This window comes from Muntiacus reevesi, chromosome 4 (assembly GCF_963930625.1).
Source record: "Muntiacus reevesi chromosome 4, mMunRee1.1, whole genome shotgun sequence".
Lineage (NCBI taxonomy): Eukaryota > Metazoa > Chordata > Mammalia > Artiodactyla > Cervidae > Muntiacus > Muntiacus reevesi.
Genome location: NC_089252.1, coordinates 35,597,074 through 35,621,386, shown reverse-complemented (window position 1 = coordinate 35,621,386; position 24,313 = coordinate 35,597,074). Strand labels below are relative to the sequence as shown.

Below are 24,313 nucleotides of genomic sequence, written 5' to 3'. Positions count from 1 at the left end.
GAAAAGAGAATGTTCCCTGGGCACCCCTATATTTTCTGATTCTTGGATCATATGCTCGCATTGCCTGGTCATATTGTAAGAAGCTATATGAAATAGGGGAGAAAAGTTCTCTTTAAAAGAAAGAGAATTAAATTAGTTGTACCCCCTCTTTTTTTAGAGAGCCAGATTTAATTGCATTTTGAACCCAAAGTCTAGATTGATTTTTGTCAGTGAAAATTGGGATTATATAATCTGCAGGGAGGCTCACGCCAACTCCTGGAACAACATGTTGTTATTATCACGTAAAACTCATGTGTTCACACACTCAGTGTCCTTGTTTTCAGATTTATATGTGGATCCTGGGCTACAGTCCATGGGGTTGCAGAGTCGAACTGGAGCAACTTAGCACCTGGGTTAGATCCTCACGCAAGACACTTAAAATACATATTTGAAATTCTTTGCATTATCCCTGAAGTCATTGCCACTTCAGGGATAGTGTGAAGATAAATAGACACTTAAACTTGTCAGTGAACATGATCATAGTTCAAAACCTAGGGATAAGATAGTATGAGAAATGTATTTTAGGAAGAGTCTGGAGATTTGGAAAAGTCTTATTTTATTTTTACAAATTATGAGAATTCATAAATTCCATGGTAGAATTAATGCGTTGAATTTTTTACAAGATTAGAGTTATTCACAGTGTATTTAAATTTAGCAATTACTGACATATTATTGTAGGAAAACAACCTGCATTTAAAATATTAAAAATTCTTTATAATTACTTTTGAAGTATAAGGATTTGGGATTTTATTTTAGATTTTTCTTATTTACATCCAAGTTCTATGCTAAAGAAGACTTAGCTCTCAGCTAATTGGTTTTTAAAGTGAGTAATGGCTGTTTGTTCAAAACAATAGGGTTGCATTCTAACCACACTTTTGGGGGAAGGGGATTCAACATGACAGAGATAATTTTGGCAGCATTATTTGCTGACAAAGAAAAGTTAGAGTGAAGTCCTTTTGTTTGACCACACTTTACACTGCCAAAGAGCTTTCACTGTAATCCCTTGTTATCAAATTTAGCCTAGTATCCAGACAGACATTTGTTTGGGGAAAATAAGTGTGTATTTTACATACATAAATGAAGAGTATTAGTCTAGAAATAATGTGTAACAGAAGTTCATTAACTAGTCGTTCATACAACTTTACATGAAAATGATGAGGAAAAGGGTGTACATATAAATACTCACAAGAATTTCAGAAACCTGATAAATAGTCCCAGGGTGTAGATTACTCTCTAAAATTAGCCGATGAGTGGCTAGTTTGGAATTTCACTCTCCAGAAATAACAAGCTGTGAAGTGTACACAGAGCAGGCCTCAAATTCTCCTTTTCTGCTCTGATTTGATACTGAAGACAGTCAATCACAAGTGGTTCTGAACCCGAGTGCCTCTCAAGGAGAATTCCTTGGAGAACAGATTTGAATAGCTTCCTCATTTAATCCTTGTCTGCTGCTTTAAAACAGGTGCTTCTTACACTGACATATAGAGTCCCAGTGGAGAGAAAATGTGTGTGTGTGTGTGTGTGTGTGTGTGTGTGTGTGTGTGTGTGAGAGAGAGAGAGAGAGAGAGAAATCTATTTCAAGCAGTCACATTAGAAAACTGGGGGAAAGGCATTGAGATACTAAGTCACACAGGACTGGAGTAGCGGTCCCCAGACTCTGGGATCTAGTGCCTGACAATCCAAGGTGGTGCTGATGTAAAAATAATAGAAATAAAGTGCACAATAAATGTAATGTGCTTGAATCATCCTGAAACCATCCCCCACTCCCTGGTCTGTGGAAAAATTTCCTTCCATGAAACTGGTCCCAGGTGCTGAAAAGGCTGGGGACTGCTGGACCGAAGGACAAGGAAGGTGAAGCAAGCCTAAGAGCTGCAAATGCTATTTTAATTCAAACTTTATGGAAACATGAATATCATTTTTGGTCAGAAGCCAAATCAAGCGTCACTCAGTTGTTTGGTCAAGTAGCACTGGTCACACACATTTGGTGTCTTTTATATCTTCTTATGTTGGGAAGAAATACTGAAAATACCCCAGCACAAAGTAAACTGAGCAAAAAGAAGCTTCTGAGTTGGGTGTGAAATGACCGAAACCGATTCAGTCAGGAGAACATGCTCATGAGTAACGTGATCGACCCTGTCATTCATCCAAACTAAGAATGTTCCAAATTAAGAGCAACCAGCAGATTGCTTTTTACAGCCCATCTCTGATCAAACAGTCCTGTCCGCCTGGAGCCCTGTGGGGGGACAGCTGTCTGAGGCCATTTCTGGACTGTCAGAAACAGCTAAGAATGATTCCCTAGGGTGGGGCAGAAGGCTGTGCCCCTACACCTGCTACACAGCTGCGATTCCTAAACCAGTCCACCCTCCCGTTTCACATCCAAGGAAACCAAGACACAAACAGCCTCAGCATACCTTCTTCATCTGCGCTGATTTTAAATTATCCATATCATGAAAGATGGATTTGTCAGAACTCTGCTCCTTCACCAAAATTCAAGAAGCACAATTGAATTTATGATGTTACCCAATGACTCTGTTCAGTCCAATTTAATACACACTGCCTAATATTTTCCTGGGATGGCTGCTTCCTTGAGAGTGGGAATAGAAATCAGTACGGATCTGACAGAATCCCCATCTTCAAGGCACTCACTGTTTAGCAGAAGTGACACTTACCCAACCATAATTTGATTAATGTTATACCTTCCCATTTGAACCAAGTAACACTGATGCGAAGAGGTGGGAAGGATGTTGTGTGGAATTTCAGGGAGGAGATTATTGAAGAAGTGGTATTTGATCAGAGCCTTGAAGGATGAGTTGGAATTTTGCTACATGGAGAATGGTGTATTTTCTAAAGTGTAGAAAAGTGTGCATTTTAGGGACATAGGGCATGAGTGTGAGTGTGTATGTGTGTTTATGTGTATGTGTACACAAGCTGGGGAGAGGACAGGACTGGCTGGGGATTATTTCCTTTCTCTTTCCCTTTCTATAACTTTCCTTGCTCCCAAATCTGCTTATAACCATGTCCAAAAATCTGAAGAAATAAAATGCAGCTAAATAGAGAACGGGGCTTCCCCGTTGGCTCAGTGGTAAAGAATCCACCTGCTAAGCGGGAGACATGAGTTTGATCCTTGGGTCGGGACAATCCCCTGGAGAAGTTAATGACAACACACTCCAGTATTCTTACCTGGAAAATCCCACGGACAGGGGAACCTGGTAGGCTACAGTCCCTGTGGTGGCAAAAAGTTGGACATGACTTAGCGACTAAACAGTAACAAGAAATAGAGAACAGTTGGAAAATGGGAGCATCCCATGTTGTCAGGAGCCAGATCGCAGCTCTGCTATTTTAGCTGTTAAAGCTGGGGCAGGCTACTTAACCGTTCTGTGCCCGGGTTTCTTCATCTAGAGAATGATGTTAAAAGTAGTAGCACTGGGAATTCCCTGGTGGTCCAATGGCTGGGACTCTGAGCTCCCAACGCACGGGGCCCAGGTTCGATCCCTGGTTGGGGAGCTAGACCTAGACCTCGTGTGCCATAGCTAAAGATACTGTATGCTGCAACTAAGAGCCAGCGCAGCCAAATGAAAATATATTTATATTCTTTAAAAAGTAGTGCAACTTTATGTGGTTGTTGTGAGGATTGAATTTATTAATCTAGACATAAAGTACTTAGAGCCTTTCCCGACTCTCAGTAAATACTCTGTTTTTATTATGGTTATTAGCATTATTTGTGATAACTATGCACATGAAGTGGAATGTCTGAAAAGGAAACAAATGAAATTTAGCTCCCCTTTTGGGCAGAAAATGGCTTAAGCATAAAAGCTAGGTCCAGCACCATAGCTACTGGCTACTGAGGACATGAGGCTTTCCTGGTGGCTCAGATAGTAAAGACCCCTCCTGCCAATGCAGGAGCTGCAGGAAACGTGGGTCTGATCCCTGGGTGGGGAAGCTCCCCTGGAGTAGGAAATGGCAACCCACTCCAGATTCTTGCCTGGAGAATCCCATGGAGAGGGGAACCTGGCTGGCTACAGTCAGTGGGGTTGCAAACAGTCAAACACATCTGAACGACTGAGCACACATGAGAACGTGAGGACGTGGTGATGAATCACGGTGCAGACTCAGGGGCCGGTGTCTCAGGAGGGGCCCCTCCAGGGAGCCCCTGCCTCTCAAGATTGACAGGCTTCGCCAGGGATCGGCAGTCAGAAAAAGGGACTCTTTCAGCTTCTATTTATCAGTAGTTTTCTTTCATGACTGATATTCTAAGTTCTTCCAAGCTGAGAGCTATGCTTGCTCATGACAAAATAAAACAAATATAATGAGCTTTCAATGCAATGACAAGGTTTTGAATAACGTGCAGGAATGTCAGTGGGAAGGATGTTTTGCTTTCATCCTACATAGACAGCCAACAAAAAACCCACTCAAAGCCTTCCTCTCTATTGTGTCAACAATGGTCGTCGTTCTTTTCACTTTTAAGATCGTCTATTGAGGTATAATATGTACACAAAATAGTGTGGTATGGCATATAAATGTAGAACTTTGATTAATTTTTGTAGACCACCTACACCCAGGTAACAAGCACCAAAATCAGGAAACCAAACATTATCAGCACCCAAGGGACCGCCTTCATCCCTGCCCCTTGTCCTGACTTCTAGCAGCATTAATTGATCTTTTCTTGTTTTGTACTTTACATAAAAACAATCATTATACTCTTTTGTATCTGGTTCTTTCCACTCAAAATTATGTACGCAAGATTCAAATACATGGTTGTGAATGGCCAACTTCTTGAATGTAATTTTTTTAATTGAGGAGGGAAGCACATTCATCAAGAAAGTTTATGATACTTGTAATGAATTTTATTTGCATTTATTGAGCAGACACTGCTACTGACCTCTGTGCTATGTCTGCAGATGTTTTTTCAAGAAGAACAATTGTGTGCGTGTTAATCGTGAAGCTATTTACACCTCAACTTACTTCACCTCATTTCCATTGTCTCACAGGTATAAAAACCAGGTGCCAATAAATGTCCAGGCACATCCTGAAAAGTATATCATCGAAAGTCGATATGGAATGCACACTCTGGAGATAATTGGGTAAGAAACATCACGGTCTATGTATGTTGCCCGACAATTGCTTGGTGGGGGGTTCTCCCCTCTTCCTCCCTACACGGTGGTATCAGGATGGGGGACAGTCCCAAGTATTGCTTCTCTTGGTGCACGCCTATGAGTGATAATCATGACATTCTTACCAAGCCCATGTTACTGCCCAAAGTGATCTTTTGAATTTAGTCAAAGATGATGAGGAAAAATTCATTTGTATCTATTTAACCTTTTGTATGGGTTTCCCATGGGCTGTGTTAAAGAATCCACCTGCCAATGAAGATGACTCAAGTATGATCCCTACGTTGGGAGGAAATGGCCATCCTCTCCAGAATTCATGCTGAGAAAATCCCATAGACAGAAAAGCCTGACAGGCTACAGTCTATGGGGTTGCAAAGAATCAGACATGACTGAGCAACTAAATAACAATCCTTTTATGTACTTGGGAGTTCTTCTCAGGTATTAGCAAGAAAAATAAGTTACAAAAGAGGCGTTTATATTCAGCAGTCTTCTCAGAGTCCCAAATCTGCACCAGCATTATACGCATTTGCCTTTAATCAGTATAGGCCAATGAAGTTTGAGGTGGGTGACACTGAATGTTAAGCTGGACCTAGAGAAATTGTTTTTTCCTTCAGCTCACCGGTAACTGTGTAGAAACTTTGTGCCCATTCTGCCAGCCTGTAGATGGATGCAGGACCTGACATTGGGAGGTTTTTTAAAGCAGATCAACAGCAAAAATTTTAAAGCAGAATCCTCATCAAAATTTTTGGGTCTTCAAAGGGGTATCATGTCTCCTAACATGGTTTTGAAATCCAAGCCTACTAATGTGGATGAAGAAGTTACACAAACTTCCAGCATTTCCGGTTCAAATAAAACCATGATATGCTGCAAAGCCAAAGTAGAAGTTAAGTCATTCCAATCTCAGGAGATATATAGCTTTCTCAGATCAGAGAGGTCGGCACAGGTCATACTCGGCTTCAAGCAGAACCCTAGGGCCCTGGGATGATCCGCCAAATAGGGACCCTTCCTAAAGACCCATCCGTTCTGTCAGATGGTGATTCAAACAAGTTGGCAGCTAGCTGTGTGGTTGCTTTATAAATTAAATAAGCAACGATATTGACCCACCTGGGATTCTATTTATGTCTATAAAATTTCAACAAGAATTAAAATTTCACCAATGAAACTAAAGAAGAACAGTGAAGAACACGAACCCTGGCAATGATAAAACAGCTTGCTTTGAAATCTTAGCCTGTTCATCTCTGCACGAGAGCCTTCTCTCTCTAAAGTGAAAGTGAAAGTCGCTCAGTCGAGTCAACTCTTTGCTACCCCATGGACTGTAGCCCTTCAGGCCTCTCTGTCCATGGAATTCTTCAGGTCAGAATACTGGAGTGGGTAGCTGTTCCCTTCTCCAGGGGATCTTCCCAACCCAGGGATTGAACCCAGGTCTCCCAAGACATCCCTATGTCTGCATCGTAACTTAGAGTAACTTCCGAACTTCTTGTATTATGTTGTGGGCCTGAACATTAGTAGAATTGAGGGGTAGATAATTTGTTTGTACTTTGAGGCTAAAACACAGAACCACACATTAGACAAACCTGAATCTGTTTGGGCATCTATAAGGAGAGGCTGTTTCTTTGTCTCTCCGTCACGCTATAACAGCTAGACTGAAACCCATCCTGAGGGAGGCCCCTCCGGGTCTTACCTGCTACAAAGGTACGTGACCAGACATTTTCTGCTCCAGATACAACTTTAAACCAACTTTTCACCACACTGTTCATGCTCTATATACTCAACACATTGTTGACTTTTATTTTCCGACATTTTAAATTAACTCAAGCTAGGGTCACAGTGGACTATAGCTGTTGATAGGTAGATCTACTGGCCTATGTAAAATCCCACAGGGAGCTTGATCAGAAAGTGTAGCTTTGTCAAGAGTCCCGAAGAGTGGTGTGTTAACTGATGACGTGCTGTGTGTTGTGTTAGCAAAGAGATCCTTGACAAAACAGTCAGGAGTTACATTGGCCCGCCTTATCTGTAGAGACAGAACCCATGGGTATCGAGGCCTCAGCATACTACTCCATTTTACTTAAAACAGGGGTCCCCAACCCCCCAGCTGAGGACCAGTACCTGTCCCGTTCCATGGTTGTTAGGATCAGGGTGGCACAGCAGGAGGTGAGCAGTGGGCAAGTGAACTAAGCTTCATCTGCTGCTCCCCATCGCTTCTATTGCTGCCTGAACCAATAGCCCCCTGCCTCTACTAGTGCCCCACCCCTGGAAAAATTGTCTTCCATGAAACTGGTCCTTGGTGCCAAAAAAGTTGGGGACCACTGACTTAAGGGACTTGAGCCTCCTTGGATTTTGTTAACCATGGGGATCCTGGAACCAGTCCTCTGCAGACACTGAGGGACAACTGTACCAGGAGTGTCACTGGGCCGAGCACTCATCCCATCTGTTCTTTCAGGTGTGATTTTGAAGACACAGCTCAGTACCGGGCCTCGGCAATGAATGCCAAAGGAGAACTTTCAGCATATGCTTCGGTTGTGGTAAAGAGTAGGTTTGCTGGACTTGTTTCATTCACAGTGTACTTTTAAAAAATTTATTCTCACTGCTAACATATAAACATGTCAAGAAGCAGTTGTCAAGAATTGCTGCTTTCTTTTCTAGGATACAAGGGAGAATTTGATGACACTCGCTTCCATTCGGGGGCTTCCACCTTGCCCCCCAGCTGTAAGTCTGAAAATATTTTTGCTGTGTCATCTCTGTATAATACTGTATAATAAGCTATTCCATAACACTGAAATAAATGCAGGTATACTAAGTCATTTCAGTTCTGTCCAACTCTTTGTGACCCATGGACTGTAGCCAGCCAGGTTCCTCTGTCCATGGGATTCTCTGGGCAAGAATACTGGAGTGGGTTGCCATGCCTTCCTCCAGAGAATTTTCCCAACCCGGAGATGGAACTCATGTCTCTTCCGTCTCCTGCACTGGCAGATGGATTCTTTATCACTAGCGCCACCTGGGAAGCCCAAAATAAATGCATAGGCTATATTATAATATGTGCTAGTATGTATGTAATGGGTTTCCCAAGTGGCACTAGTGGTAAAGAACCTGCCTATCAGTGCAGGAGACATAAGAGACATGGGTTCAATCCCTGGGTGGGGAAGATCCCCTGGTGGAGGGCATGGCAACCCACTCCAGTATTTGTGCCCAGAGAATCCCATAGACAGAGGAGGCTGGCAGGCTATAGTCCATAGGGTCGCAAAGAGTCAGACACGACTGAAGTGATTTAGCACATATACGTAATACTACCTGTAGTTAGTTTTATTTTTTTAGATTCTTTGGCTACTGTATTCTCCTTCTGCTTATAATTGCTTTATTCTGGTTTTATAAAAGCCTGGATGTGATGGGCTAAAAATAACAAATGCTTTTAAGTCTTCCTTTCCTTAAGCTGAGAAAAATCATTACACAAACCTGCAGTGTGATTTAGCCACACACACACATACATAGAGTCTGGACTGTAGCAGGGCAGTCTTACTCATCCTTATATATCCAGTGTAGCATCATCTCCTTAAGAAGTCTCTGTCGGCCCCCCACTTTACCCCAGCCCCCACCTACTTAGGTTATGTGTCCGGGTGAGGCTATGACACCTCTGTAAGGACATCTACTCACTGGACACTAATTGTTAACTGTTTGCTCCCACTGACCCATGAGCCACTTGAAGGCTAGGCTGGACCTTTTATCTTTGGACCCCAGCACCTGATACAGGGTAGTATTTGATGATGAATGAATAAATACATGCACTAACTTACAAAATGCAATGTAAAATGAGGTCTAAGTGTGGTTTAATAACAAATTATTAGTATTCTGATCCATAGTAATTTATAAATTTGTAAACTTTGATCATGTCATCTGCATCAGAACTTCTTTTCATGGGAAGCAATAAAAGTAAAACCCTTATGGTTCTTCAGTAATTAGATGATAACTCTGTTCAGACTGGAAATGGAAGTCAAGCCCCAAATTCTTATTTTCCAAACATTAAAAAATAAGTGGTCATTTTGAAAATGGTTATGGAAATACTTACTCTTACTCATGGGTCAGTTTTTCACCTAACTGATCAGCTTGATGTTTCTCCATGCTTCATGGTATATATAGTTAAGTCGCTCAGTCGTGTCCGACTCTTTGCGACCCCATGGACTGTAGCCTACCAGGCTCCTCCATCCATGGGATTTTCCAGGCAAGAGTACTGGAGTGGATTGCCATTTCCTTCTCCAGAAGATCTTCCTGACCCAGGGATTGAACCTGGGTCTCCCGCATTGTAAGCAGACGCTTTACCATCTCAGCCACCAGGGACATTACCTATACTTCATGGAATGGCTTCTAATTTTAATATTCTTAGTTGCAATCACGGGTATCAATCCCATGCATGAGAAGAAGTGCTGGGTGGGAGTGAGGAGGAACACATCCCAAATCTAGTCCTTCTCTTGTCATTTCATTTATATTGAGATACAATAATAGCTGGAAAATTTGAAACTATGATTTATAAATCATTTGATAGGTTTGTTGTGATTGCTTTTGGCCTGTGCTTGTTAAAATGCTTATGTCTCTTTGATGAGAAAAAATAAATTACTGATGTTTGTTTCTGTTGTGCCCAGTTGCTGTGACCCCTTACGGTTATGCGTCTAGGTTTGAGATCCACTTTGATGACAAGTTTGAAGTGTCTTTCGGGAGAGAAGGCGAGACAATGAGTCTGGGCTGCCGTGTAGTTATCACCCCTGAAATTAAACATTTCCAGCCGGAGATCCAGTGGTACCGAAATGGTAAGCCTTAATGATGAATTCTCACTGAGACTCATATTCGCAGAAGGTCGCAGACCGGACTTGGTCCCAAAGCATCAGTGTCTATAGATTGCAGTTCTGTTTACCAGAACTGGCAGAAACTGGATAGTAGAGGACATAACCTACCAGGTGTTGCGAAAGTTTTTATACATATTTTAGAGTAGCAGAACTTTTATGACATATTTGTGGAGATCATAATTTCTTATCACCATGTACTACAGGGAAAGGATTACAAAAAATGTATTTTCATTTTGCAAGTTGGATATATGTTCATTTTGTGAGTTAATTTTATTTGGTAAGATAAAGTGAAATCCAGTGAAATCCTATTGCTTCCCAGGCACTGCGGGTGGTAGTCAGCATGCTCACCATGCAGCTGGCCTAAACTCCAGTGTCCGTGTGGGCACTGGGCAGGCTGGGCCATCGTGAAGTGATGACGAGGATCGGGATCTGCGCCCGGAGTGAAGCCAGTAGTAGCTGCAGTGGTGGCGGCAGCAGTGCTGCTGGACGTGGCTCTACAGGAGAGGAGAGGCCCCACCAGATGCAGCCTGGGAGCCTCCAGTGGGAACCCAGATCCCCGGTCCATCTCTAGGACCCGTCTCTGTGGGATCTGCACAGACATGAACTTCCTGGCCTGAGCACCGTGACAGGAACTGCCAACAATCACACCTTTGTCTGTAAAACATTACAAAATAAAAGCACGTATACAGACACTGCAGTAAGGCACATAAGGCAGTTAGAATTCTTCTGAGTTTGGACTCTGTTTATGAAAACTGCCACAACATTGCAAAGCAAATATTCACGGGCTTGGAAATAAAAATTAAATTTAAAAATTGCCACATTCAGTGAAAATGAACACTATTTCCATACAAAACTTTGGATGAAGCAGTTATTAACAAGAAAGATGTTTTTAAAGTAATTTTGCTCATAGTCGAAGTTACAGTGAGAATATGTATAAATAGGCATTTAAATTATATACAAATCATGAAGCCATTTTCTTTTTATGTATGATCACAAGTTACAGGACATGTAAGAGAAAACATTAAGATGCAATTATTTAAATATACATTTAAAATTAAATTTAGATTTACATGAAACTATTTGTATAAGGAGTTAAATCTTTTTAGAAAAAATTGTTCCTCAAGCATTGTCAGCTCTAGAGTGCAAAAATTTATATTTTAAAATAGCTTATCAGAGAATTAACCTACTGTTAATTTTATAACCATAACTATATAATTGTATATAGTATAAAACTGTATAATACTATAACTATATAGCACTCTTAGCAGCAGCATTAATAGTTGTATCAGTGGAAAGATCTTTCTCAAAATAAAAGGAATCAAAATTTATTTGTGACTTTGCATTTGCAAAGACTGAATGATGTTACTTTCAATTTCATTAATTTAAAATGAAGTTGGTAAAAGTATGAATTAGATCACCTAATAACTGAGGTTGCAAAAAATAAGTAAAAAATTCTGTATTATCCATCAACATTATCACAAAACAAAGTATTGTTTGTATGTAAGAATTATGGCATGAAAATAATTATTTTTTTGCAATTTGTATTACCCTATTATGTTTTATAAATAATAAACTATTTTTAGAGGAAAAAGTTTTATATTTTAGTACCTTAACTGTATTTTTTTCTTCTGCTTTTTGAGCCAGGAGCCTTGCAATTTCATCTTGCACTGGGCCTTCCAGATGATATATCTGGCTGTGGTTCCCTCACTTCTGGTCTAGCATTTTAACTGATATAAACATGGCACAATGACTCAAAGTGTTACAGACTTCCTCTAATAGTCAGATAGCTTTCAATATAGAAGAAGAGGAATAAAGAGAGAGAGAGATGGGGAGAGGAGCGAGTTGGGGGGAGGGAGGAAGAAGATAGTAATGGAGAAAGAAGTCAGCAAATTTGTTTACGTTTTTCCACCCAGGAGCACCTGTTTCTCCATCAAAATGGGTGCAAACACATTGGAGTGGAGATCGGGCAACACTAACATTTTCTCATCTCAACAAGGAAGACGAAGGTCTCTACACAATTCGTGCTCGAATGGGAGAATATTATGACCAGTACAGTGCTTACGTCTTTGTTCGAGGTAAGACCTGGCAGAAAGCAGAGCATCTGAGGATATTTAAAACACTGAGTCCGAATCAATCTATCCACACATATTTTGGGTAACGATGAAAGAGCTGTTTGAAAATTCCCCCTGGGACTTCCCAGGGTCCAGAGTTCAGGACTCAGTGCTTCCACTGCTGGGGTGCCAAGGTTCAATCCTTGGTCTGAAAGCTATGATCCCGCAAGCCACACGGTGTGGCCAAAAAAAATGGAAAAATTCTCCCAGATGATGTAGCACAGGGATGTTAGCATCTAGTAAAATTAGAATGGATGTGAAAAGGTTAACCCTAAAAGCACCAACCTGAAGGTGACCAGTTTCCAGACTGTGCTGCCGTCACTAGTGTCAGTACTTTCCTCTTCTTCAATGAGCCACCAGCGCAGTCCTCTGTGGGTGTTTGAGAGGCTGCGTCCTAGTGGTGTGAACGAGGAGTCATCTCGGTTTAAAGAAGGAACAATAAAATAGCAATGGGGATTCACTCTTTATCTGTTTTGGAGAGCAAATTTGTTGTTTCATTCCAGGCCTTCTCTTAGTTTTATGAACTAGGAAGCAAGATGCTACCACTGAATCTCTAAGATAAACTATAATTGTTGATTTTAGGAGTCTTCCTTTTCTCAGTGGTGTCTTGAACGGGTAGGGTATGTACAAGTGGAAATGTTCTCGATACATGAGATCTGAGTGCACTTGGAAGACCATGCACATGTCCTGGCCTCAGGTGCTCTGTGTTCTTTTCTGTGACTATCAATCAGGTGTGGCCACATGAGTAGACAGAGGAGGTGCTCAGGAAAATAGAGTATATCACACTCCTAGGTCCCGGAGAACCACACCAAGCCACACGGGGAGGCAGCCGCACTGCTTTGTCAGGAGGCAGGAGGGTCAGAGGGGAGTGCTCGGACCAAAGTCTTTACTGGATTTCCTGTGGAAAAGGTAAGGAGGGATGGGATACACAATTCAGGATCGGCTAGTGTGAGCAGTTTCAGTGGCTCCTAAGCTATAGGGGTTGTGCCTAGTTGTCTGGTGCCTGGTGCCGAGATGGTTAAGTCAGAGGAATATTTCCTCCTGGGGTACATGGCTGGTTGAAGGAGGTCAGCTCTGGACAAGTTAGAGCTGGCTAGCCCCAGAAGATGGGTGATCTCTCCCCAACCAGAAAAGTTTGTTTTGAAAACATCACAATTCACAGAGAATAAATATATAAACAATATGGTTTATATTGGTTTATAGCAACAAAATTGCTAATTTTTATCTAAATGGATAAAAAATAAATTCCATTTTACACTAAATGGAATCATGAACATCTAGGCATTTTGATCACGGTGACTTTAGAGGCCATCCAGGTGTCCTTAACTGGGATCCCATGGACTCCAGAGGTGTCTATGATTAAAACTGTACTTCAGTATAACTGGTTTCTTTGATAAGCTCATGTATTTATTTTATGCATTTAAAAGCATTATTCTGAGGAAGGGATCTTTATTCTTTCTTTACCAGTTTTCCAAAGGAGTCTCAGTTCAGTTCAGTCGCTCAGTCATGTCTGATTCTTTGCAACCCCATGGACTGCAGTACGCTAGGCTTCCCTATCCATCACCAACCCCCGGAGTTTACTCAAACTCATGTCCATTGAGTCGGTGATGCCATCCAACCATCTCATCCTCTGTCGTTCCCTTCTCTTCTCACCTTCAATCTTTCCCAGCATCAGGGTCTTTTCCAGTGAGTCAGCTCTTCACATCAGGTGGCCAAAGTATGAGAGTTTCAGCTTCAACATCAGTCCTTCCAATGAACATTTAGGACTGATTTCCTTTAGGATGGTTGGATCTCCTTGCAGTCCAAGGGACTGTCAAGAGTCTTCTCCAACACCACAATTCAAAAGCATCAATTCTTCAGCACTCAGCTTTCTTTATAGTCCAACCCTCACATCCATACATGACTATTCAAAAAACCATAGCTTTGACTGGATAGACCTTTGTTGGCAAAGTAATGTCTCTGCTTTTTAATATGCTGTTTAGGTTGGTCATAAGTAAGTGTCTTTTAATTTCTTGGCTGCAGTCACCATCTGCAGTGACTTTGGAGCCCAAGAAAATAAATTCTGCCACTCTTTCTCCATCTATTTGTCATGAAGTTATGGGACTGGATGCCATGATCTTTGTTTTCTGAATGTTGAGCTTTAAGCCAACTTTTTTACTCTCCTCTTTCACTTTCATCATGAGGCTATTTAGTTCTTCTTCACTTTCTGCCATAAGGGTAGTGTCATCTGCATATCTGAGGTTATTTCTCCCAGCAATCTTGATTCCAGCTTATGCTTCATCCAGCCCAGCATTTCTCATGATGTACTCTGCATATAAGTTAAATAAGCAGGGTGACAATATACAGCCTTGACATACTCCTTTTCCTATTTGGAACCAGTCTGTTGTTCCATGTCCAGTTCTAACTGTTGCTTCCTGACCTGCATACAGGTTTCTCAAGAGGCAGGTCAGGTGGTCTGGTATTCCCATCTCTTTCAGAGTTTTCCACAGTTTATTGTGATCCACACAGTCAAAGGCTTTGGCATAATCAATAAAGCAGAAATAGATGCTTTTCTGGAACTCTCTTGCTTTTTCAATGATCCAGCGGATGTTAGCAATTTGATGTTTGGTTCCTCTGCCTTTTCTAAGTCCAGATTGAACATCTGGAAGTTCACGGTTCATGTATTGTTGAAGACTGTCTTGGAGAATTTTGAGCATTACTTTGCTAGTGAGTGAGATGACCTTTTCCAGTCCTGTGGCCAGTTTCCAAAGGAGTCTAAGGCTCACAAAATGTTAGGATTCCCCTTAGTTTTAAGATGCAGAAACTAAAGCTCAGTAAAGTAAATTGATTTCTCAAAAGCCTCACAGGCTTCCCAAGTGGCACTAATGGTAAAGAACCTGCCTGTCAATGCAGGCGAAGTAAGAGACGCAGATTTGATCCCTGGGTCGGGAAGATCCCCTGAAGAAGGGAATGGCAACCCACTCCAGTACTCTTGCCTGGAGAATCCCATGGACAGAGGAGCCTGGTGGGCTACAGTCCACGGGGTTGCAAAGAGTCAGACACAACTGAATCAACTTAGCATGCATGCAGAAACCCCGCAGTTGTTTAGAAACAGAAGTGGTACTAAGATGCAGGTCTTCTGGTGGCTAACCCAGGATTTTAGTTAGGGAATAGGCTAAGCTGCTGAAATGGAACTTAAAAACAAAACGTTTATTTCTGTCCTGTGTCCATCAATGTAGAAGAATGGTCTAGATGGTCCTGTTCAAAGCACTTGTTCAGAGTCCCGGGTCCCATCTATGTTGCTGCTCGGCTGGCCCTGTGTGCTGCCCCGTGCTCCCAGGCCAGCCTGCGGGAGGGGAGATGCAGAGATGCACACGGCACTTCTTCTTGGTGAACACACCTCCATGTGTGTTGGGGAGCTGTGGTGATGAAGTTCTAGCTGGACAGCATGTTACCCGTGGAAGCTCAAGGGTTCCGGTACTAAGAGGCAACAGGAGGAGTGGACACTAGGGACGGTCAGCAGTCTACATCACAGCAGTACTGAGAAGTAATAAATGATCATTGGATTCTGCCTCAGATCAACAACTGATAAAGATACATGAATATCTCTACCAACTGAAAACCGGGCATTTTGGGAAAAATCAGATCTTGCAAGAGGAAAAAGGGTTGCAGTGAAAATGGAGACATTGGAAGTTATGAGCAAGTATATTTATTTAACCACCTTGATAGTCCTGGCCAGATGAGAACTGAATAAGCAAACAGAGTCTTTGCCTCTGCTCTCAAGTGTCTTACCTGAACTAGAGTCTTCTCTGGTGACTCAGAAAGCACTGAGTTATGCCTTGAGGATTCCCTCTGTGCTCTTTTCCTGGGAGCTCAGACACAGTCCAGGGTCTCCTCAGCAACATTTCTCAGTGGCCATGCCAGGGTCATGGTCCTTTGCAGGTTGAGACCAAATTTCACATTTCTAACCGCGGACAGGTGGAAGGATTGAAGTTTATCATTAAGCTGGTCTTCATTCCACAAAATAAGGGAGGATTCTAAAATGTATCAGATGTTGAGAGAATTGAGAAGATTCATGGAAAGATGAAATTGCAAAGACGAGTCTCAGAAATCTAATTGTAAATTCAACTTTTAGAAGACCATTTCCCTTGTAAGTTTATTTTAAGTGCTATATTTTAGATTCTTTTATAAAAATCTTTGTTGAGATGTGATTACACACCATAAGAGTCAACCATGCTGAGTGGACAGTGCTTTTTGGAATATTTATAGAGCTGTGCACCACCAGCCCCCCATCTACAATCCAGCTTTAGAACATTCCCATCACACCCTGCCCCACCCGAGACATTTCTTGTGTCCCTTTCCCACTCTCATTCCCAGTCTAGCCCCCAAGCAGCCACTAATCTACTCCCTGTCACTATAGACTTTCTTTTCTAAACATTTCTGAATATGGGATCTTTCACTTTTGTCTTTTTTTTCATTGAGCATATGTTTTGAGGTTCTTTATAATGGTAGTTTACTTCTTTTTATTGCTGACTAGACATGCTTCATTTTGTGTGTCTATTCACCAGTTGATAGACAATTGGATTGTTTCTGCTCTCTGACTACTCTGAATAATGCCGCTATGAAGATTTCTATTCATAGTCATTGACCTGGGCTTTCACTACTCTTGGTCAGATAGCTACCACTGGAATTGCTGGGTCGTATGTTAAATTTGTGTTTGATTTTTTGAGAAACTGCCAGAGTGTTTTAAGCGACATTTTACGTTTTTGTTTTTTCTAAACTTTGAGCTACATGAAGCCATTTCCATGTATTTTTTTTTAGAGCTCTGGTATTTTGTTGCTTAGGAAATAGCTTCGGAACCAGAATGATCAGTGCAGAAAGCACCATATGTCAGCAGAAACACATTCCAGATTGTACACTTTTGGCCAGGGTTTTATTTCATAGATACTATATGTTCTTTCTGAAAAAATAGATAATGTAAATAAGCAAAAAAGGACAAAAGAAAAGCCATCATAACTCTACCATCCAGAGATATCCAAAATTATCATTTTAATACATATTCTTCTAGACTTTTATATATTGTCCCCACCCCTCCACACATACATGGTGGGGGCAGCAGAGAAAGATGATAAAGTGATGAAGGATGGTATATAAATATAATGAAAAAAGAATTACAATTGACAGATAAATGGATGAAAAAGTTTTTGCTGTAATCAAAGCAATAAAATTGATCTATCACATTCAAAAGATTTACAAGGTTTTTAGAATCCATTAGGATGAAGGAATGGATGGGTGAACACTCCTACATGTTGTTGGTGAGTGTAAGTTGGTTCAGCTTTTCTCAGGGTGTTTTGTCACTATATATCAACAGTGTGCACTTTCAACATTTCTAGTTCTAAGAATTTTAGTGAACAAAACTGAGAAAGGAATGTTTGTTTTGGGGAAAGTCTGAAAGGAATCTAGGTATCCACCAATTGGAATTGAAAATAATGTGCAATAAATAGTCCATAAAAAGAATGGAAACACTGTACAAAATGAAAGCTAATGGTGTATGTGTGCGTACTAAGTGACTTCAGTCATGTCTGACCCTTTGCAACCCTATGGACTGGAGCCCTCTAGGCTCTTCTATTCATGGGATTCTCCAGGAGAGAAGACTGGAGTGGGTTGCCATACCCTTCTCCAGGGATCTTTCCAACTCAGGGATCAAACCCGTGGCTCTTATGTCTCCTGCATTGGCAGATGAGTTCTTTACCACTAGTGTCACCTGGGAAGCCCCTAATGGTATATACTTATATTAATTAATATGAAAATATATTTTAAAAAACAGTTTACATGAAACTGTATAGTCAAATCCCACTTTTATTTAAAAAACAATCACTTAAAAAATTGAAATGTAGTTGATTTAGATTATCAAAAACAAGCACTTTTGAGTTTATAAATATAGAAAAAAATCCAGAAAAGTTTAGGCCAATGTATTCATAGTAGTAATCTCTGAGTTATGGAATTAAGAGGGATTTTAACACGTATTTTTATTATCATATATTTTATAAGCATGCACTATTTTTATAATAAAGATAAACAATAGAATTACTTACATTTTGAAAAAGGTTATTAAATAGCCTGTGTCAGAGATCAAAATTTAAAAAAGGAACAGGCTAATCTTTGGTCTAATCAATCAAAGCTACAAAAAGTTTGACTAGTTGGAGCACTGGGAGAAGGAAGGGCAGAGGCTAAGAAGAGAACTGACGTTGACCAGATGGGTGCCGTGGGCCAGGCGACCTGCAGCAGCTGACGAAAGCGAGAGCACAAGTGTGAAGCAACATAACACAGTTTCAGGTCTGACTTCCAGCAGCTGCTATATGGAATATGTGTTTGAAAGATTTTCAAGTCCACACAACAAATGGCATATTCCAAGCAATTTTGTAGAAATGCTGAGAAATGGCTCCCTAAATGCTTACTGTCTGCCAGGCTCTGTTACACACAATGAATTTACCTATCAGCACCAAGTTTACCAGTTGTTACACTATGGGCCTTTTGCTTTTAAAAAAAAAAAGTGGGGGGCATGCCTAGAGGTTGCCAGCTGCCTTCATTGTAGCTGAGCAAATCTTAGGCCTGTTAGGGTCAGCATTTCTACCTCCTGTTAGTTCTACTCCAGAACTTCCCAGGTGGCTTAGTGGTAGAGAATCCACCTGCCAAGGCCAGGAGACTCAAGGGATGCAGTTTCAATTCCTGGGTCGGGAAGATCCCTTGGAGGAGGAAATGACAACCCACTCCAGTATTCTTGTCTGAAAAATGCCATGAACAGAGGAGCCTGGAGGGCTCCATACAGTCCATAAGGTTGCAAAGAGTCAGACATGACTGAGCGACTGAGCATGCACACAGCTCAGCTCCACCTTTACCATCAGCTGACCTTCTCCCCACCATCCGGGGCTCTGAAAGCCTGGAAGGAAAGACGTTTCTCCCCTGCCCTCCCCAAATGCCCGTTTGCCATCATGTGGCACGCAGGGATTCTGCATTGTGTTTCTGGCACGATGATTTAGTTAGATTCTCCTATAGCACTTACACAGGACATATTACCCTGCAGGTTCATGAGTTCACACAAGTTCATGGGGCAAGAAAGAGAATGTTCAAAACCAAAATGATTTGAGCCCTTCACAGATAACACATACCTATTCGATTCAGAAGCATACAAACAAACATCTCAGCCTTCTTAGCAAATATTTCGGTGACTTAGAAGAGTTACATAAGGGTAGCTCATTGGAAAAGAAAGTGTTTCTTATTTGGTCAACAAGAGTGCTTTCCCTGGGTGAGTGGCTCCTGCAAGTCTCAGCTTCCTCTCCTACTAATTCCAGTTATTAAAGTACTGACCGGATGTCAGTAGGAATTCGAAACTGTGGATCTCCTCCCCCAGGGATTCTGCCTCTTATCTTAATCCTTCTCACTTAAAAGGCTATTAAATGGTTATTTCCATTCCCCTTCCTTTTCACCTAAAAACACCCCCAAGTCACTAATTTATCTGTACACACACTGCTGAGGGGACCCACAGTCAGCAGATCCTGTTTCATGGGCAGTCACTGAACTGTTTCTTGTATAGTCCTGGACTTTGCTAAACTCAGATAAACTAAGCTCAGATGTGGGTATTATTACATCAGAGTTCCTTTCGCAAGTATCTTCAGTTTGGGAACAAACATTTAATTAAAATGAATGTTTTTGTTTCTCTTCCAAAATGGTAGTCCCAGCATAGGGATGGGCAAAACTTCTTGGTTCTTCTCTTCTGGATCCAGAATGTGACAGAAGGGGCCGTTTGCTCCCCCTTGGAGCCATTTATAGTTTCTGAGTAATGCTGCACAATAATTATCTTAAGAACAGACATCCTGGCATAATTTACATTAGACTTTTCTGAGAGCAGTCTCTTATGTCTCCATAGTTATTTTCTTTTAGAATATTTTGGGCAGGCAAGGGCCACGAGGCCAAGGTCATGGGTCCTTTTCAGAGCCCTTTCTGACATAATGTTCCTTGTACTGATGGTGAAAAGCACACATTGTTATTTTGGTAAGCAAACTACAAAATTGATGATTGCTCTACTGGGGCCAAGTGGAGTTCCCTGTTGGCTCAGTGGTAGAGAATCTGCCTGCGAAGCAGGAGACATGGGTTCCATCCCTGGGTCAGGAAGGGGGAAATGGCAACCTACTCCAGTATTCTTGCCTGGGGAATCCCATGGACAGAAAATCCTGGTGGGCTATAGTCTGTGGGGTGTGGGGTCGCAAAAGATTTGGACAGAACTTAGCAACTGAACAGCAACAACAATAATAAACTACTTGGCCAACAATGTAGCCACTGCAGCGATGTGGTAAGAAAGGTCTGCACTATGACCTTGGCTTTGGGGGCTGACAGAATGCATCTGAGAGGGTTCACGGGTCCTTCTGTATCCCCCCAGATGCTGATGCAGAGATTGAAGGAGCCCCCGCCTCTCCCCTGGACGTGGTGTGCTTGGATGCCAACAAGGATTACATTATCATCACCTGGAAGCAGCCGGCTGTGGATGGAGGGAGTCCGATTCTGGGATATTTTATTGATAAGTTAGTACCTAGTATGACTTCAGTTAGAGTGATTGGCTATAGAGATACCTGCTTGGTTTTTCCCACCATTTCTTTTGTTCTTTTTTTCTTTTTTAATATGCTGATTTTAATTTTTATTTTATTTATTTATTTTTTGATTGCACCCGGTGTTCGTTGCTCTGTGGGTTTTCTCTAGTTGTGGCAAGCAGGGGCTACTCTCTAGTTGAGGTGCGTAGGCTTCTCATTGCTGTGACTTTTCTTGTGGAGCACAGGCTCTAGGGCATGCAGGCTTCAGTGGTTCCAGTTCCCGAGCTCTAGAGCACAGGCTTAATAGTTGTGGGGCACGGGCTTATTTGCTCTGTAGCATGTGGAACCCTCCCAGATCAGGAATCGAACCCATGTCCCCTGCAATAGCAGGCGGATTCTTTAACACTGCACAACCTGGGCAACCCTCTCCCGCCGTTTCTTGGTGAAGTGTTTTCTTTACCCGTCTTGTCTCCCTCTTTTTCTCTCTGTCTCTGTCTACAAACAGATTGGTATGAATATATACTTAACTATCTGCTTACTTCAATTTCAAAGATAATTCTTCAATTCTGCTACCAGCCCAAGTCGCTAATTTGGCAAGAATATTATGAATTTGTACACCTGATAGAGGCCACTTCAGAAATGAAATAGCTGGTGTTCAACACGCATAATGTCCATGTTCCTAATATGTCTGTAATTTAAGAATATTAAATAATAATACTCTAGGAACACTAACAAAATTTCATTTACATCACAAGAATCAAGCTTGACAGAGAAATAAATATCAGTAGTACTAAACTATGATTTATCTACAAATTGTTGCTGTTTACATTCTCCAAAATTTAGAGGTTTTTGTACTTACAGTAAATGGGCCTTACACATGAATTTGGAGAAGGAAATGGCACCCCACTCCAGTATTCTTGCCTGGAGAATCCCATAGACAGAGGACCCTGGCAGGCTACAGTCCATGGGGTCACAAAGAGTTGGACATGAGTTAGCGACTAAACCACCACACGTGAATTAACCAGTGAGCTTGGCCAATGTAGACAACAAATTTAGATTATTGACCTAAAACCATTATTGTCTGATTTAGTTTCTTTTCAAATAGTTGCTCTAATTCTCTTCCATTTTTGAGTAATAAAGTCTGACTGTGAAAACCACTAGGGACAGATAATCTGTGCCATTGTCGTATAACAGGTTTATGCCAAGCTGGATTAGACTTAATATTTACATAAATAAGTGAGTATATGCCTACTGGGCTCAGAACCAACCAGAGAAATGTTTATAATAAGCTATACACTGATTAACCTATACTAGATGCTTCTACATTATTTCATCATTGAGTAATGATGACTTGTGAAATTTTAGGTAGGTTCTTTTTCATCCTTACAGTTTCTGCATTATTGTCTTTGGTAGATTTGCAAAGAATTTTCAGACTTTGATCATTGAAAGACCAGGGACAATCAGTACATCTTGTTTTCTTCTTGCTTTAGTCATAATGAAAATAACTGTAACACAGTGAATATTTATGAAGCATTTGCTCTGCGCATGGCACTGTTCTAAACACTTCACGTGCATGTCCCATTAACCCACAGCCACTCTTTGAGAGGTAGGTGCCCTTATTACAGATAGGAAGCAAGTAGCTGACCCATGGCTGCATCCTAATGACAAAATGCTAAGTTTGTGTTCTTGCTGTCGAAGTCTCCAGAGCAGCTGCTCCCCACCTTCCTTTCTGCTCACGTGAGAGTTTGGAAGCAAGTTCCAGGACCACTGGTCACCGAGACAGTATCTGCTTAGGGGAAGAGGGAGTTTACTGGCAGAATTCCTGGAGGCAGGGGAGGTCTGCTGCTTGTCCTAGCCTTCTAGCTCTCTCCCCTGGCTGGTTCACAGCAGCTCCAGAATTCCTACAAAGGAAAATTAAGGAGGAGGGCGTGGAAGGCATAGACTGAAGCCTTATTTGATACCATTTCACAAAAGATCGAAGAAAATGTCCATTTATCTCAAAGAATGGAAGGGTGATGGTAAAGAAGTGAAAATAACACCCCCCCCCCAACTCCAACTGCCTTTGCACTGCCATTGGCACCCCCCTCCCCCATGAGAATCCTTTGGGAAATTATACCCTTTAGACAGAGACCCGAGTTGGGGAAGTGATAAAAGCTCAAAGTGCAGTGCTCTGCTCATAAAAAATAGTGGGTTACTTACTGCTGCATTCTAAGGTCACACATTGGGCCCCTCAGACTCTATTGATCAGGCCGAAAGCATGATATGGACTGTCATCTTTTTCTCCTGGGCATCGGCTCTCCACCCCTCTCTCCCCAGGCATTGGCTGCCGTAAAGGCACCCAGTAAGAAATCAGAAGTTCCAGGGACTTACCCTTCCCTTGCCAGGCCCAAGGATTTCCCTGCATCTCATCAGTCTCATCTGATAAGAAAAAAAATACAGTGCCCATCTCGCTGTTCCACCCACACCACGTGTAGTGACCACTGGTGAGCTCTTTCCAGACTATAGTACAGAGAGATGTCTTGTAAGGTATTAACTTTCTCAACCATAGTTCCATTTTAAAAGAAAATGCCTAGGAATGATAAAGAAGTCACTAGTGGTAGAACTGAAGACATTATCTGGGGGGATGTTTTGGGGGTCCTCCCCCTTCTGCTTTGTAAAAACTGTGCATACCTGCCTGCTTCTTTTTTCCCCCCAAAAGCTCCTCTGCTTAGCACAGGAGACCCCTCAGCTGCCTGCTTTTAGTGAGGTGGAAGGATGTACATGTCTTCAGGAAAGCTCTGCGGTTTCTTTCCTAACTGTTAAGAGTAGATCCATTGCAATTGAGTGGAGCTGAGTGCCTGCAGTTATGTATCTGCTGCAGTCTGCTCCAGCTGGGTGTTTTACAGAGAGAAGCCGTGAAGCACTGGGGTGGGTTTGCAGCCCTGAAGCCATCCACTCAGCCATCCTTCCTCTCGTATTCCTGTCTATCACTCTCTCTCTCCCTTAGATGCGAGGTGGGCACAGACACCTGGACTCAGTGCAATGACATTCCTGTGAAATTTGCTCGTTTCCCAGTCACTGGGTTGATTGAAGGCCGTTCTTATATATTCCGAGTGCGAGCTGTGAACAAAGTTGGGATAGGCCTGCCCTCTCGAGTCTCCGAGCCCGTGGCAGCTCTGGATCCGGCTGAGAAAGCCAGACTGAAGAGTAAGTATTTCTCATTTTTCAGAATGACCTTTTAAAAATGATTGCAGTAGATCCCATTGCAAGGTTATTCTTCCCCTGTCCACCAGAGGGAGAAGAGAATAAGAAATCCTTTACTGATCAGAAAAATGCTAGGGGGAAGAAAACAAAAACAAAACCTTTTTCTGTTTTTTAATTTATCTATTCACTAAGGGGTTTATTTTATTTAGAATCTTTGCCTTATTTAGCTGAGTTCCAGGCATTGTGTTTGAAATGAAAATATGAAAACCAGGAGCCTGAAGAGCATTTTAATTCATTTTATTAGAACACTTCAAATATACTTTTCTTTCTGGTTTAGTTTCTTAAAATTTTAAGGTAATTTTCTTAAACTTGAATTTATCCCTTAGAGCATTAATATCTCAACACTGTGAGCTTTTGATATCAAAGGAAAATCACATTTACAACATTATATCTGATCTGTACTTGAGTTTCCATATTAG

General features: G+C 41.7%; 1 protein-coding gene and 1 non-coding gene across 2 annotated transcripts in view; one reads left to right on the top strand and one right to left on the bottom strand.

Moving 5' to 3' along the window:
* The window catches only part of MYOM1 (myomesin 1), a 118,428-nt gene that overhangs the window by 28,211 nt on the left and 65,904 nt on the right, over positions 1 to 24,313 (top strand). The window contains exons 6-12 of the mRNA XM_065932522.1: positions 5,025 to 5,117; positions 7,585 to 7,673; positions 7,788 to 7,850; positions 9,776 to 9,940; positions 11,890 to 12,051; positions 20,504 to 20,645; positions 23,638 to 23,837. Coding sequence (XP_065788594.1) covers positions 5,025 to 5,117; positions 7,585 to 7,673; positions 7,788 to 7,850; positions 9,776 to 9,940; positions 11,890 to 12,051; positions 20,504 to 20,645; positions 23,638 to 23,837 — 914 coding nt within the window. The remainder of the gene's footprint in view (positions 1 to 5,024; positions 5,118 to 7,584; positions 7,674 to 7,787; positions 7,851 to 9,775; positions 9,941 to 11,889; positions 12,052 to 20,503; positions 20,646 to 23,637; positions 23,838 to 24,313) is intronic.
* On the bottom strand, positions 9,401 to 9,473 carry TRNAC-ACA (transfer RNA cysteine (anticodon ACA)). The gene has a single exon. It is a non-coding gene; the product is annotated as a tRNA-Cys (tRNA).